Source organism: Echinops telfairi, unplaced genomic scaffold (assembly GCF_000313985.2).
Source record: "Echinops telfairi isolate 266 unplaced genomic scaffold, ASM31398v2 ScPeMD7_7469;HRSCAF=8507_1, whole genome shotgun sequence".
NCBI lineage: Eukaryota > Metazoa > Chordata > Mammalia > Afrosoricida > Tenrecidae > Echinops > Echinops telfairi.
In genome coordinates, this window is record NW_022111373.1 from 822,550 (window position 1) to 837,447 (window position 14,898).

General features: G+C 40.9%; 1 protein-coding gene and 1 pseudogene across 1 annotated transcript in view; both read left to right on the forward strand.

The window, feature by feature from the left end:
* HSPA9 (heat shock protein family A (Hsp70) member 9) overlaps positions 1 to 975 on the forward strand; it is a 19,051-nt gene extending 18,076 nt beyond the window's left edge. The window contains exon 17 of the mRNA XM_004696646.2: positions 202 to 975. Coding sequence (XP_004696703.1) covers positions 202 to 279 — 78 coding nt within the window. The 3' untranslated portion in view covers positions 280 to 975. The remainder of the gene's footprint in view (positions 1 to 201) is intronic.
* A 4,767-nt stretch (positions 976 to 5,742) lies between these two features.
* LOC101647362 overlaps positions 5,743 to 14,898 on the forward strand; it is an 11,784-nt pseudogene continuing 2,628 nt past the window's right edge.

The window sequence follows — 14,898 nt, forward strand, 5'->3', positions numbered from 1 at the left end:
CCATAACATTATTTTTGTTGCTACTTCATAACTGTCATTTACCTACTATTATTAATCAGGTGACCCCTGTGAAAGGGTCATTTGACCACAGGTTGAGAACTGCTAGTTTAGGGGTTGGCATCAAAGGGGAAGGAGGTTGGAATAGATAATTGTGGCACATTCATAAATCTTAAGTTCATCTCAAATTTTTTCTTTTAACAGATGGCCTCTGAACGAGAAGGCTCTGGAAGTTCTGGCACTGGGGAACAAAAGGAAGATCAAAAAGAGGAGAAACAGTAATCATAGTAAACTTTGGAGCAGAAAAGAAAACATCGTGACGCTTGGGAATGAAGGGACTTCCTGAGCAGAAATGGGCATACTTCTGTCTTACTGTGTTTTTGCAGTATTCTATATATAATTTCCTTAATATGTAAATTTAGTGTATTAGCTTATGATCGATCATTTAATGAGTGATAAATTCCAACAGTACACAGTTCACAATGTTCTGTCCCTAGCCTTTCATTTTTCAGTTGCGTGTAAAAGGGGTGGGGAGGGTAGGACAATACATTGGTTATTATAAAGACTTACAGATTGTTTTGTGCTGACCTGGCTATATTTTCAAGAAGTGAAACCACCTCATATACAATGAAAGCAAGCAGCTATAAACTAGACATGGAATGAGACCAAATGGAAGAAATCCTTCTACTTAGTCAAGTACTAATATACTGGCCTATGTGTACATGGAGTCCTTCCACTGAGGCCATGCAAGACGAGCCAACCATGTCTTGTTGGTAGGTGGTGGAAGGAGCTCATCAGTGGAAAACTCAGCTAGCTAGTCAATACCCATGTCAAGTACAGCTTTTAAAACAGGATGGTAATGAGTTCCCTGCTTATCCTAAGGCATGTTTTACTAGCTTCTGGTCTCTAACAACATATCACCTTCATTTTTGATTGTTCCTTTTTGATTGATTTTTTTCTTAATAAATGTGAAAAGTATCTTGGTTCTGTTTGTGAAAGGAGAAACTGAGATTTATCTTCAAGGATGAAACATGATTCATACTTACTGTTAATGCTGGCCAAGTTTTGGAAGAACTGGTACGATAAAAAGCAGTATTGCTAAGGGCAAGTCTGGTTCAGAAGGGGGAGCCCCTCCTTTGGGATCTTGAAGCAGTCTCCAGATAATGTGTCATAAAAACCAGGACTACTTCAGAACTGTAGCCAGGAACTATTTCAAGCTGCTTTCAGCTCCAATAAGCAAATAATCCACCCATAATTCTAGTAGCTAATAAGTCCTAAAAAGGGTTTTGGTGGCTGGGGAAGCCAAGTTCTTTTCATATTTCTGTTCTTCATCTTCAGTACACAGGTGTATCCCAACTTCTCTGCTGTAGCTAATACATGCAGACAACTGTAGAAGCAGAAAGCTTTCTTTCCTCACTGCCAAAATTCTAATGGAAAAATAATAAGGAATCTCCCAAGACTATAAATCTCAAGGGAGCAGAAAGCCTCACCTTTCTTCCTTTGGAGCAGCTGGCAGGTTCAAACTGTTAACGTGGCTATTAGCCCAATGTGCAATTCACTGCCACCAGCACTTTATTGAACACCCGCCCCCCCCAGTCTCCCAATCAACTGCCCAAGAGTATAGGAGTGGAGTGTGCCACCAAGAACATGGTTTTAGACTCAATCAAATGATAAAGTCTCCTTTTAAAATTATGTAGCATCCAGAAATTAAATTGCAGGTATTAGGATCATGGTGGGTTTTTTTAATTCAATATAAAAATTCCAAGCTCTAAAAAAAATTGCTTACACAAAGATTCACCTTCCTGTGAATTGTGAATGCTGCTAGGAATTCATCTGAAAAAAAGGGCTCAAGTTCTCACCCATTTTGCCTTAACGGATATACAATAGTCCATTAGGAACTGTTTTGTGGCATGTTGGAAGTTTGTTTCTCTAGTTAGCTCTTGCCCATTTTCCTATAGTATCTCCCAGACTATGATAATTCAAAGCCCTTCATGAATTTCTAAAGTACCCTGATTTAAAAATCAGCTTGTACAAAGGACCCAAAAAGTCTTACCAGGAATTGGAAAATAATGGAATTGACCAGTTTTTTTCTTGGGATTGGAAAGGAGCCCAACATCCCCTAAACAAAATTTGAATTGTTAAAAAGCAGGAAGATCTGCTACTCAATTAAGCCAACCTCTTAATAAGTCTGATTTTATAAGTTACTCCCAGGATCAATAAATATTAACCTTCATGATACTTCATGATACATCCAGAATCACCACCTCCATTCTTAGTCATAGCCATTCAGTGTAAAGCACTTCATTGCAAGTTTCAAATGGTCTCCCCACCCACACCCTTACTCCACCTTGGTATTTTATTTACCTGCTTGTATGTGTGTCGCAAGAGCTGCCCTTCGCTATCTGCATTTTCACCATAGCCTATAGTTATATAATTTGATCTCCTGTTTTGCTCTTGCTAAAAAAAATTTATAGGTATCCCTATTTTTTATGACATACATAAAACAAGTGAGTGCCCTCAATCCCAACTATCCAAAAACCTGGGTCTTTTTTCATTTTTCCATTTTAGAAATTTGGTCTCTAAAAAATACTAGCCTAGAAGCAACACCAGATCCAGAATCCATGGTTATGTAGCTTTAAAAATAAAAGTTGGAAAAATCCAAGAGAAGATTGGTGGCATTTAAAAGGAAAAAATGTAACATGGAATTTTCCTGAGCTAGCCAAGGGGAGAGAGGAGCGACTGGAAAAATTAACTTGTAACCCTGTGATTTATGCGTCCTAGATGTAAGCTGGTTTTGTTGACTCAGCTCTATGTAAGGTGAAGAAAATGATGCCACTTTTCCATCAACTTTTTGTTAAGAAAATTTTTAATTCATTGCAAAAAGGACTGGGGCATCTGATCAGTCTACTCCAAGAGGGAGAACAACTGCCCAACGTTTCTGTTATCTAACCATAGCAATTTGGACCCCATCACTTCTTCCTACAGCACTCTACTTCTCAGCTGTTAGGTAATTGATTGCAATGGCCACACAACTCACAGACCATACAATTATGGGGTGATTTAGGGAAGTTAACAGGTAGCAAGTTGAGCAGAAATACGATACAGTTCTTTGGTCACAACAGCCTCTTTCCACCCATGCATGTAGGCAGGTCTTTTTTGGGTCCTTGGCCTATTGATAATTACTTAAATCTCAGCCCAAGGTACTATGTGGCTCTAGCTCTGAAGGACAGCAGATAGTCCCCCAGTTACATGCCTGGAGGCACTCCACTAGAAAATAACCTGCCTGAAGACAACTGGCCTTGCTTTGGGTCTCGTCAGAGGTGGTGCGGCTTTTGCTCTGATGTCACAGCTTTATCCTTGGATAGAAGTTCAATACACAAGGATCTCATGATTCAGGATGTGTCCACTCCTGGCTCTTACGGTGATGAGAACCCCCTTGTTTCTGACATGGCTCATTTTACACAAAGCAGATTGGCAAAACTGGCCAATCACATTTGAATTCCAAGTTGTTACAATCACAACCCTGTTTACACAACTGAGTATAACCCTATCAGCATCTTCTACCTTCTCTTATTCAAGCCTTAAGGGAAAAAAAAGGGGGAGCTGATACCAAGGACTGAGTAGAAAATAAATGTCTAGAAAAGAATGAAGCAACATACAGAAAATTGCCTGATGCAATCGATGTATGGATCCCCAATAAAATCTTTTTAATTAAAAAAAAACAAAACACCCAATTTGTTTAGTCCCCTACCAGTTTGGTGGGAGTTAAGAAAAGGCCGCAAAAGCCATATCAAGTAATTTATTGCACCACATCCATTCTTAGAAAAGGTATAAAAATGCTAAGTATGCACACAACCTTTCACCTAGATTAACCAATGAACATTTGACCACATTTGTTTTCTTTATAAGTAAACTGACAACTGATTCACAGCCATAAGCAAGCTTGCTGTTCTATTGGATAAGTTCAAACTGCCAACTTTCCAGTTAGTAGCTCAAACTTTACACGTTTTTCCCCTCAATATGACACTACCATTGCTAAACGCTTTAGTGCGTATCCTGTAAACAAGATTCTGAACCGAAGTCAGAATTTAACATTGGTCATGTGCTATTATCTAGGGAACTTCAACAAGTTTGTATTCAAGCTGCTCATTCACATTTCTCTTACTCGAAGACCATACATGGCATTTCCTTAGGGATTTTTTTTCCTATTAATTTTATTGGGGGCTCATACAACTCATCACAATTCTTACATACATCCATGTGTCAAGCACGTTTGTACATTTATTGCCCTCATCATTCTCAAAACATTTGCTCTCCACTTAAGCCCCTGGCATCAGCTCATTTTTTCCTCTCCCTCTGCTCCCCCCTCCCTCATCAACCCTTGATAATTTATAAATTATTTTGTCATATCTTGCACTGTCCAACATCTCCCTTCACCCAGTTTTCTGTTGTCCGCCGCCCAGGGAGGGGGTTGTATATCCTTGTAATGTTTACCCTTTCTACCCCACCTTCCTTCCACCCACCTGGTATCACCACTCTCATCACTGGTCCTGAAGTGTTCATCTGTCCTGGATGCCCTGTGTTCCCACTTCCTATCTGTACCAGTGTACCTCCTCTGGTCTAGCCGGATATGTAAGGTAGAATTGGGATCATGATAGTGGAGGAGAAGAAGCACTTAAGAACTAAAGGGAAAAAAAAAAACTAAAGGAAAGTTGTATGTTTCATTGTTGTTACACTGCCCTTAGGTTTTTCTTTAAGGATGGTTCCTTTGCCTTTCTTGTCAGGACATTTTTGAAGGGTACGGGCTATTTGTCCTGCAGAACAGCCCTTAGAATTTCCCTGATTATTTCTTGTCCTCAATCAGGTACACAGTAGGAATATTAGACAAGTGGTGTTATTAGTGAATCAAGATGTTATTTCATTATAAAATACCCTTAATAAGTAGCCTTTTGTGTATAAGGTCATTCTGACTCAATTGGGTTGGTGACAGTTAACAATCTATGGAGGTGGCTTTATTTTTAATATAACATTTGTTCTAGAGAATCTAGTAAGGAGCAGTAAAGATAAAAGTAATTGTTTACAGATGATGCATTAAAAAAATGAGACACTGAAATGTTGGAAACAAAGATCCTTCACTCTGTTTCAGGTATAACTGCGACTCTAGTCTTTTCCATCCTAAGGTTGTCTTTTTAAAAGGCTTTTTCTCCTTTTCCTGGGCGTGCAGCATCAGAATACAGAATTCAGTGAAAGCTGGCATAGGGCAGAAAAGGTATAGGGTGACATGATCTTATCACTGATTTATATGACGTTGTCTTACTCTAGCAATTACATAAAGTACAACCATAAGAAACAGTGTTTCAGTAGAACAAAACAGTTCATTGTTGAAAACTTCATGTGGTAAAACAATATAATAAATACAGTGAGCCACCATCACATCCATTTTCGCTACAGCAGATCAGGAAACGACCTTCACACTACAGAGTCTACATATGAACACTGAATTGACCTTTAGTAATTACAGGTGATAAACCTTTAGTGAGCACAGGAAAATAACACGTTTCACCTCCATGGGGGCAGATGGAGATGGGCTATATGTGTGGAGTCCACATAGATGGGCTTCAGGGGGAATCTATAAGTCACTAGTGTAAAATACAAGATGTGAATTTTACTTTTCTGAGGAAATAGTCCACTGCTTTCACTAGTTGGTGAAAGTCTAAAAAGAGTTTGGAACCATAAATTTCTTCAATGGAAAACCAACAATCGTACTTAAAACCTAACTGGTTTAGCTCTCTCGTCCAGCCAGCCAAGGTGGCCAAGGGCAAGAAGGTGGTCCCGGCGCCAGCCATCATGAAGAAGCAGGCCAGGGAAGGTGTTGAACCCCTGTTCGAGGAGCGGCCCAAGAACTTCAGCATCAGCCAGGGCATCTAGGTCAAGAGGGATCTCACCTGCTTCATCCAGTGGCCACACTACATCCGGCTGCAGCATCAGTGCGTCATCCTGTACAAGCGGCTGAAGATGCCGCCTGCCATCAACCAGTCCATCCAGGCCTTGGACCGGCAGACAACCACCCAGCTGCGGAAGCTGGCCCAGAAGTACCGGCCAGAGAAGCAGCAGAGGCTGTTGGGGCGGGCCGAGTAGGCTGCTGGCAAAGGGAACATCCCCACCAAGAGGCCGCCTATCCTGCGAGCAGTGGTCAACACCATCACCACTCTGGTAGAGAACAAGACGGCTCAGCTGGTGGTGATTGCACATGACGTGGACCCGATTGAGCTGGTGGTCTTCCTGCCGGCCCTGTGCCGTAAAATGGGGGACCCCTATTGCACCATCAAGAGCAAGGCCCGGCAGGAAGCACTGCACTACTGTCACCTTCATACAGGTGAACTTGGAAGGCAAAGGAGCTAAGCTGATGGAAGCCCTCAGGACCAACTATAATGGCGAGTTTGATGAGATCTGCCGCCACTGGGGTGGCATGTGCTGGGCCCCAAGTCAGTGGCCCAAATCGCCATGCTGGAAAAGGCCAAAGCCAAAGAACTGGCCACCAACCTGGGCTTGCTTATGCATGGCTGGTTTTTGTACATAACAAAAGTAGTCCTTCAAAACAAAAGCAAAAACAAACCCTAACTGGTTTAAATGCAAGCAATAGCCTCTCCACCCTCTTCCCTCTTGCCATCATCTCAATCCTGATCATGCGTCTCCTAAGCATCCTTGGTCTACCCACCTCCTCTGACCCTTTCCCACACAACCCACACTCAAACTCTCATACTCATATTCTAATTTTTTTTTAAAATAATCATTTTATTAAAAAGCCAGGTTTATTTTCTCCTGGGGAGGGGCTGGTGGTTACAAACTGCTGACCTTGAAATTAGCAGCGCCACGCATAACCCACAGCGCCACTAGGACTCCAGGCCTCATATTCTAACTTTTTAATGTTCAAGTCAGCACTTACTCTTTTCTAATGCTTTCCCCCACCTTCCCTCAGATTATTTTACAGCAAAACCCAGATATTTCATTCAATATTTCAGTATGTGCCTCTAAAAGGAGCACTCTTAACTGTAACAATATCAGAACAACTGATATAAAATGACCCTTTTAGCCACAAACCCTGGTGATATAAATTGTTGCCTCTATTGCATGTAGTTTTTGATGCATTTGAATTGTGGTGCTGGTATTTAAAGTACATAGACTGCTGAAAGGATAGACTGATCCATGCTGGAAGAAATAAGGCCAGAGTGCTTCTTAGAAGCAAGGATGGAAAGACTTCATCTTCCATACTTTGGACATGTCAGGAGAGAGGAGTCACTGGAGAAGAACATTATCTTTGGTAAAATGGAAGGGCAGCGAAAAAAAGGAAGGACTTCAACGAGATTACTGACACAGTGGCTGTATCAATGGGCTCAGGTATAAGAACAATTGTGAGGATGGCACAGGACTGTACAATGTTTCCTTCTGTTGTACAGAGGGTTGCTATGGGTTGGAACCAACTCAGGTACCTAACAACAACAGCAATGCCTATGGTTAGAGTCCTTCTTGGAGGAGTTTTGTTACAATGCTAAGATGGAATATATTCTTAAATCTCCACCTTAGCTGACGGTATGAACCTAGCTACCACCCTTTGTTTCCCTGGGGGTATGGTCTGCGGAAAGACAAAACCACACCTCCATCAAAGCTATTCCTTTGTGTATAAGTGCCATCTCAGAAACAAGAGTCCCAGGGTATCAGAAGAACTATCCAAGGGCATGTTCAAAAGCTCTGATGCGTTATAGCCCAAGGCCAGAGTTACCAGGGGCTGTGGCATTGAGACCATGGGACAGAACATAGCACAGAGATTAGGAGACTGAGGCAGAGAAGCAGGTGGGCTTTCACACCCAAGGAAGCAGAGGCCAAGGGACCACAATTGCTAAGAGGCTGAGGACCAGAGAGACTTGCGTGCTGGCTAAGCAGACGCAGTACTGTGGACCAATGACTATATCCTATTAACTGGTTCTGACTTGTGGTTACCTGTTAACTTCCAGAATAAACTCCCATACTTGTGAATTGTGCCGGTGAGTTCTGTGTGGCCATTGCAACTGAGTTTCGTCTATTAATATAGCCTGTCTGGCCATATTCCTTATATAATTCTGGACTTTACATGCTTATGCCTATAAACCATTTTGTAGGGCATTCTCTACTAATGTCCAGTAATAAAATGGGATTAAGACCCCATCTTAGTACAGGGTGTGAGCCAAGCCATAACTTTTGTTTACCTATAGGCATCTTGAAGATCCCACCTTAGGAAAGGGTATGACTTAAAATACCATTCTTTGTTTTCCTTGGATATATAACGTTATCAACAAACAGTTCTAACACACACTTCACCTGGAAATCCAGACCTTTATTTCCTGACTGAGCTTTGGTAGAAACAAGACCTACTCTGACTTTTGGACATTTTTGGCGTCTTAACTCTGGACTCTGCAATTGGCTCACCTTGGCCTGACCTTCAGATTTTAGACTGAGCAACACACACCCCCATGAGACATTTCCTCAAAAGTTTTGTGAGTTTCTGTGGGACTGGTCTGGTATTGTATTAACTCTTCTAAAATAAAGTATTACCACAGCAACGAATTATGGAACCCAGCATAGAAGTTAAGAGTGTCTTGGGAGGTACAACTCTAACCTTATCAGAATAAGGTAAAGGAGGATGGATGTTGAAAGTTTGTCTGACCTCAGCCTCATAGCAATAGGCAAGTCAGAGGAGGCCCGTCGTGTTGTTTTGGCAATGCCTAAAAAAATAACTCTTTAATAAATTCAAAACTCACTGCCATTGAGTCAATTCCATAGAACTGCCCCTGGCAGTTTCCAAGTGGGTTTCCAAAACTCAAATTTCTCAACACTCTGCTGATCAGAAGACTAGTACATAGGCTTGTTAGGGTCAGGATCAACTCTATGGCCCCTAACAACAGCACAAGGACAACAGCCAATTGAACAAAATGAATTCATGTAAAGATCAAATAATGAGGAAACAGCTGTCATTTAGCTCACTGTCCCCTCCCATTCACTGAAGGGTTACAATTTACCACTAGGTGTTCATAGGAGACTAAGTACACGGTACCTTCCATTTAGCGATTTCAAATCACTTTCACACACATTGCACGGTAGATAAAAGCAACCAGATTGCATCCATTTACACAAACCTTAAATCTTACTGTTTGATATTTTTTTATCATTATAGTTCAGGTCCGCTTCCTTGGATTGTAATTTTTGTAAGATTTACTTAAGAATGGAATGTGTAAAATGGCATTCCTCAAATTCATTATGCTTAAGGACAGACAAGCACACCTTTATACTTCCGGAGGCATTTCAGAGAGTCTAAGAGAGTTTTTCAAACTATTATTTATTTCTCTAGGCACAGAATCATCTTTCCTTCCTTTCTGAAACAAAATCTTATATGGAACTTTTTGAAGAATTAGAGCCACAGAAAACACACATAATTGTCCAGATACCTAGACCCAGAGAAAAAAATCATTCTGCTAATAAAGTTTAAAGAGCCTGGTGGTGCAGTGATTGAGCATTTGGCTGAGATATGAATGGGTGATAGTTCAAATCCACCAGCCACTCTATGGAGAACGATACACAGTCTGCTCCAGTAAAGTTTATAGCCTTGGAAACCCTATGTGGCAGAACTACCCTATCCTACAGAGTTGCTATAAGTAAAAATCAACTCAGTTTCAATGTTTGGGTTGAGGTTTAATATAGCTTAGGTATGTACACACCTAACATTTTAAACTCTGGAAAGTCATATATTTCTAACAATTATTAACAGACCTGCCAACAAAGCCAGGACAATCCCACATACCTATTCTACTGGCTCTTCTTTCTACCATAAAACAAATTCCAAAAGTTAGTCTTTTTCCCCCCCCGGACATTGCAATTTGGATCTGCTCTACCTTGAGTCTCTCAAATTAATTTTCCACTGAGGAATGAAATAACTAACCCCTCAGTTCTCAACAGTTAAGTATAGAAAATAGTGGAATGAAGGAGTGGGCAGTATCAAGGGAAACTAAAAAATTAGAGGAATTTACCACTGGAATAGTACCAGGCACTTTACTGTGTTTTTTTTTAATCTAATAGTAGCTCCACATTGTCATACCTTGTCACCTAACTTCACAAGGGAAAGCAGAGGGAATCAACATCAGCCCCGAGGTGAGTCCTGATGTGGAGGTTAGACAGACCTCCTCTCTCCAAACATTTTATCAGTTCTGACACCAGTAATTCCTCCCACAGCACTGTCTACTTCTCAGCTGGGTTTGATAATTCATTACAATGATCACATGAACTCAAAGACCATACTCAGTTATGGGGTTTGTTGTTAGGTATCATCGCGTCAGTTCCAACCCATAGGACCCTATGCACAACAGAATGAAACATTGCCCAGTTCCTCGCCATCCTGAGTTGTTCCTCTGCTTGATCCCATTGTTGTCGCCATTGTATCAACTAACCTCCTTGAGCACCTTCCTCTTTTTCACTGTCCCTCTACTTGATGTCTGTCTCTTCTCTCATGTTCAAAATATGCAAGATAAGTTTAAAAAAATCACCATCCTTACTTCTAAGGAGCACTCTGGATGTACTTCTTCCAAAATAGAGTTGTTTGTCCTTTTAGTAGTCCATAGTGCTTTCAATATTGTTCGTGAACACAATTCAAATGCATTGATTCTTCTTTCTTGTCTTCCTTATATAATGTCCAACTTTCACATGTGTGGGGGGAAGTCAGATACTTGCTGCCAGACTGCTGTCTCATCCCACCATAGGGGTGGGCCTGCTCCCTGCTGCTGGAGACAATGGACTACTCTCTGAAGCTTGGGGTCATTAATTTGGTTCCTGAGGGCGGAGTTCGCACCCTACTGATAATGGTTCCTATGGAGACCCAGAGACCACACTCTCATTGCTGTGTAGCCTATAGTGCAACCCCTCCCTGTGAAGTATGTCTCTACCTGTAATTAGTGGGCTGGTTTGCCCCCAAAAGGTATATAGGCATGGGTCAGCAATATAGGTGGGAACTTCATGGACTTCTCTGACTCTGAGCTCCTTGCTGCTCACTCCCTGGTTACTCCCCTTGTTCCCTTACCTTCCTTCCCTTCCCCCTCTCTCCACGTGGACCACCAAGCTGGGCTGAGGTGAGCGATGGTATCATGTAATGTGTCTGACTGTATTATTGTAATATCTCTCATGCTCTCAATGACTTTAATATAATGCTTATATATCTCAACCGTATAATTGTGCATTACTGAACCCAGAAGTAGTATTACTGAACCCGAGTAGTAGTAATATAGTAGCAGCGGGTGGGGGCTGGTCCTCACCCCACCACCCCCCACGTCAATTTTTTTAATTTAATACTACACATGCATATGAGGCAATTGAAAATAACATGGCTTGGGTCCAGAGTACCTGACCTGATGTTACCTCAAATAACATCCTTGCTTTTCAGTGCTCCAAAGATTTACCTAATACATCTTGTCTTTTGATTGTTACTTCCATGAGCACTGATTGTGGATCCAAGCAAGACAAAATCCTTGACAACTTCAATCTTTTCTCCATTCATTACGATGTTAACCTGTGAAGATTTTGGTCTTCTTTACATTGAGTTGCAATGCATACTGAAGGCTGCAATTTTTTATCTCCATCAGCCAGTGCCTCAAATTCTCACTTTCAACAAGCAAGGTTGTGTCATCTGCATATATTAAGTTAATACGTCTTCCTCCAATCCTGATGCCACATTCTTCTTCATATAATCCAACTTCTCTGATGATTTGCTCAGCATACAAATTGAGTAAGTATGGTAAGAGTATACAACCCTGACACAGACACATCCTTTTCCTGATTTTAAACCATGCAGTGGTTTGCACAACTGGCTCCTGGCCAGTATACAGATTCTGCATAAATACAATGAAGTGTTCTGCAATTTTCACTCTTCTCAAGATTATTCATAATGTTATGATCTGTAGTTTAATGCCTAGGTGTAGTCAGTAAAATGCTAGTGAACATTTTTCTGGTATTCTCTGCTTTAAGCCAAGATCCATCTGATATCAGCAATGATATCTCTTGTTCTATGTTCTCTTCTGAATCCAGCCTGAACCTCTGGCAGATCACTGCAACCATTGTTGGATGATCTTCATCAACATTGTATATGCATATGATATCCATGTTATTGCTATAAGGTTTAGTAGGAAAGCAAAGGTTACCATCCAGGGTCAGGAATGACTCAGGATAGTTTCTAAATCACGACAAGCTTTTTGTCAGCCATGCCCATCTTGGACTTTTGGCCGAGTCTCTGCCATGGACCCTTAAATGATACCAAGCTCTTTAGCACCCTACTACACTAGCAAGCTCCCTGTCTCACTCACTCCTCAGGTCATAAAGCTCACTGTGCCACTATGCAAGCTTGAAATGGTCTTTGGGAGAGAGAGTCAAACTGCTGCCATTTTTGCCACAATGTCTCTATTGGCTGCTTCTCTCCCACTTACACTATTTCTGGTGTTACTGTTCCTTCTCTGTCTCCTGGACGTAGGAGTTCTCAGTGCAGGGACCTTGGGTCCAAAGGATGACCCTGCTCCTGACCCGTCTGTCTTGATGGTACTGAGGTCCTTCTCTTCCACTTCTGGATCACTCATTTTATCCTAGAGGGATGGCAAAACGGATCAATCTCCTTATTAGTATTTCATATAACCTATTTACAAGGTCCAACTCCTACAAGGGTTCCATACACCTTACTGTATTGTTTACAAGCTATCCAATCCCTTTGATGGGCCTCAAACAACTTATTTGTATAGTTCTACTCAATCACTGTGTGAGAGTCGCAAGACCACAAATGGCTAAAAGGGCTATATTAAGTAATTCACTGCACTGCCATACCCTTGGTTGGGGCAAACAATTACGTTTTCAGTCAACTAGCCAAAAGTTTCATGCTTTGAACTCTTCTAGATATGCCTCAGAAAACAGGCTTGGTGGCCTGCTTCTAAAACATTTCATCCTTGAAAACTCTACAAAGTACACTCATAACCTAGACATGCATAAGATGGAAAAAACTAAACTGTAAGAACATCCCCATTTACAGATAAGAAAACGGATTCTGTGAAACCTAAGAAATGAATTACTTGTTAAGGACCAGAGTCAAGGTTAAACCCTTAGGCTGCCTAGCTTTAACAATCATAACATCCTCTATCAACCTTCTTTCTAATAATTCTAACCTCCAGAATAGTGAACAAAACCCTTAATAAAGCTTCCCACAGTCACTTTCCTTACCTTGGCCACTCCTGAAGTCCTCTTCACAATGTTGTTGTTGACTCCACCCTGGAGAAATTCAGCTCCTCCTGATTCATATTTCAAGTGCCCTCCACTTCAAGGGGCCTATCCTCCAGCACTATCGCAAAGTTCAGCTTCCATTCATTAAGCCTTCAGTATCTGACAATCTTTTAAAATAACTTTATTGGGAGCTCTTACATATACAGTATAATAACATTCCACAGTTCAATCACATCAAGCATTATTGTACAATTACTACCAAAAGCAGTTTCAAAACATTTTCTTTCTTCTTGAGCTCCTTGATATCACAGCTCCGTCTTTTATCCCCCTACTGCTACCTACCCGCCAGGGGCCCCTTTTTTGTGCCATATCTTACACCATCCAATACATCCATTCACCTACAATTCTTCCGTTCCCCTCGAGTGGGGTTATATAGTCATTAATACTATCAGCTCCCCCTTCCCACCTCTGACAATGTTTTGAAACTATAAATCTTCATATTAGCAGCCATCGTATCATTTTGTAGCTAACAGTACTTTGTTTTCAAGCTGTTATTGTATTTTCAACATAAAAAATTTCAAATCCAGGGGGAAAAGGAAAATGAGGAGCTAATCCCAGGAACCCAAGAGGAAAGTGAATTTTGAGAATGATGAGGGCAACAAATGTACAAGTATGCTTTACACAATTGATGTATGTATGAATTGTGATGAATTATATGATCCCAAATAAAATGATTTTTTAAAAATTTTCAAATCCATCCCGTTTCTTTCTCGACCAATTCTACTCATTAGCTGGGAATGTCTCCATTGTCTTAATATATAACTTTATTACCAAATGTTAGAGCTGAGGAGGAAGTTCTGATATCAGCAGGCATGATTCCTTATTTTCTTAGAGAATGAATGTGTGCTCTGTTACTTATTCTATTCACTATTCATACAGCGGTTTGGAAAATCTGTTTCTTCTTACATTACAGGAGGTTCATTCTAGACAGAATCATCATGGTCCCATTTTGAAGCCATCTTGTTGAAAGCAATAGTAACCCTATCCCATTTTTCTTAAACTACTTCTGTTGGAAATCCATCCCAGCCTTTACCTTTAACATATTGATCTCCGATTGAACGCAGAGACTGTGAATTTGCAGCAAGAAAGCAAATGAATTCTAAGGACTATAGTTAAACTGCCTGGGGCTGGAATCTTCTAAAAACCATGTGGCATATTTTGATAATTGCCAAGTTTCAAGGATTCAAGCAATTCTACCTTGTTGTCATTGTGCTTGCTTCAGCTTGAGTCACAGAAGAGTAAGCCAGGGAGCTGGTCTAGAAAGCCTATAAAGCCATCAAAAATGAATCTGAAGCAATGCAATAACAAGAAACACATTAAATGAGCAGGAAAGGCAGATCAAAGCAACCCAGTCCATTGTAGTTAGGTGCTATTGCATCAGTCTGACTCACTCACATGTGACCCTATGTACAACAGAATGTCACACTGCCTGGTCCTTCACCATCCTCACATTGTTCTTTTTTGTTCTGTTTTTTAACATTTTATTAGGGGCTCATACAACTGTTATCGCAATCCATACACACATCAATTGTGTAAAGCGCATTTGTACATCATTCTCAAAACATT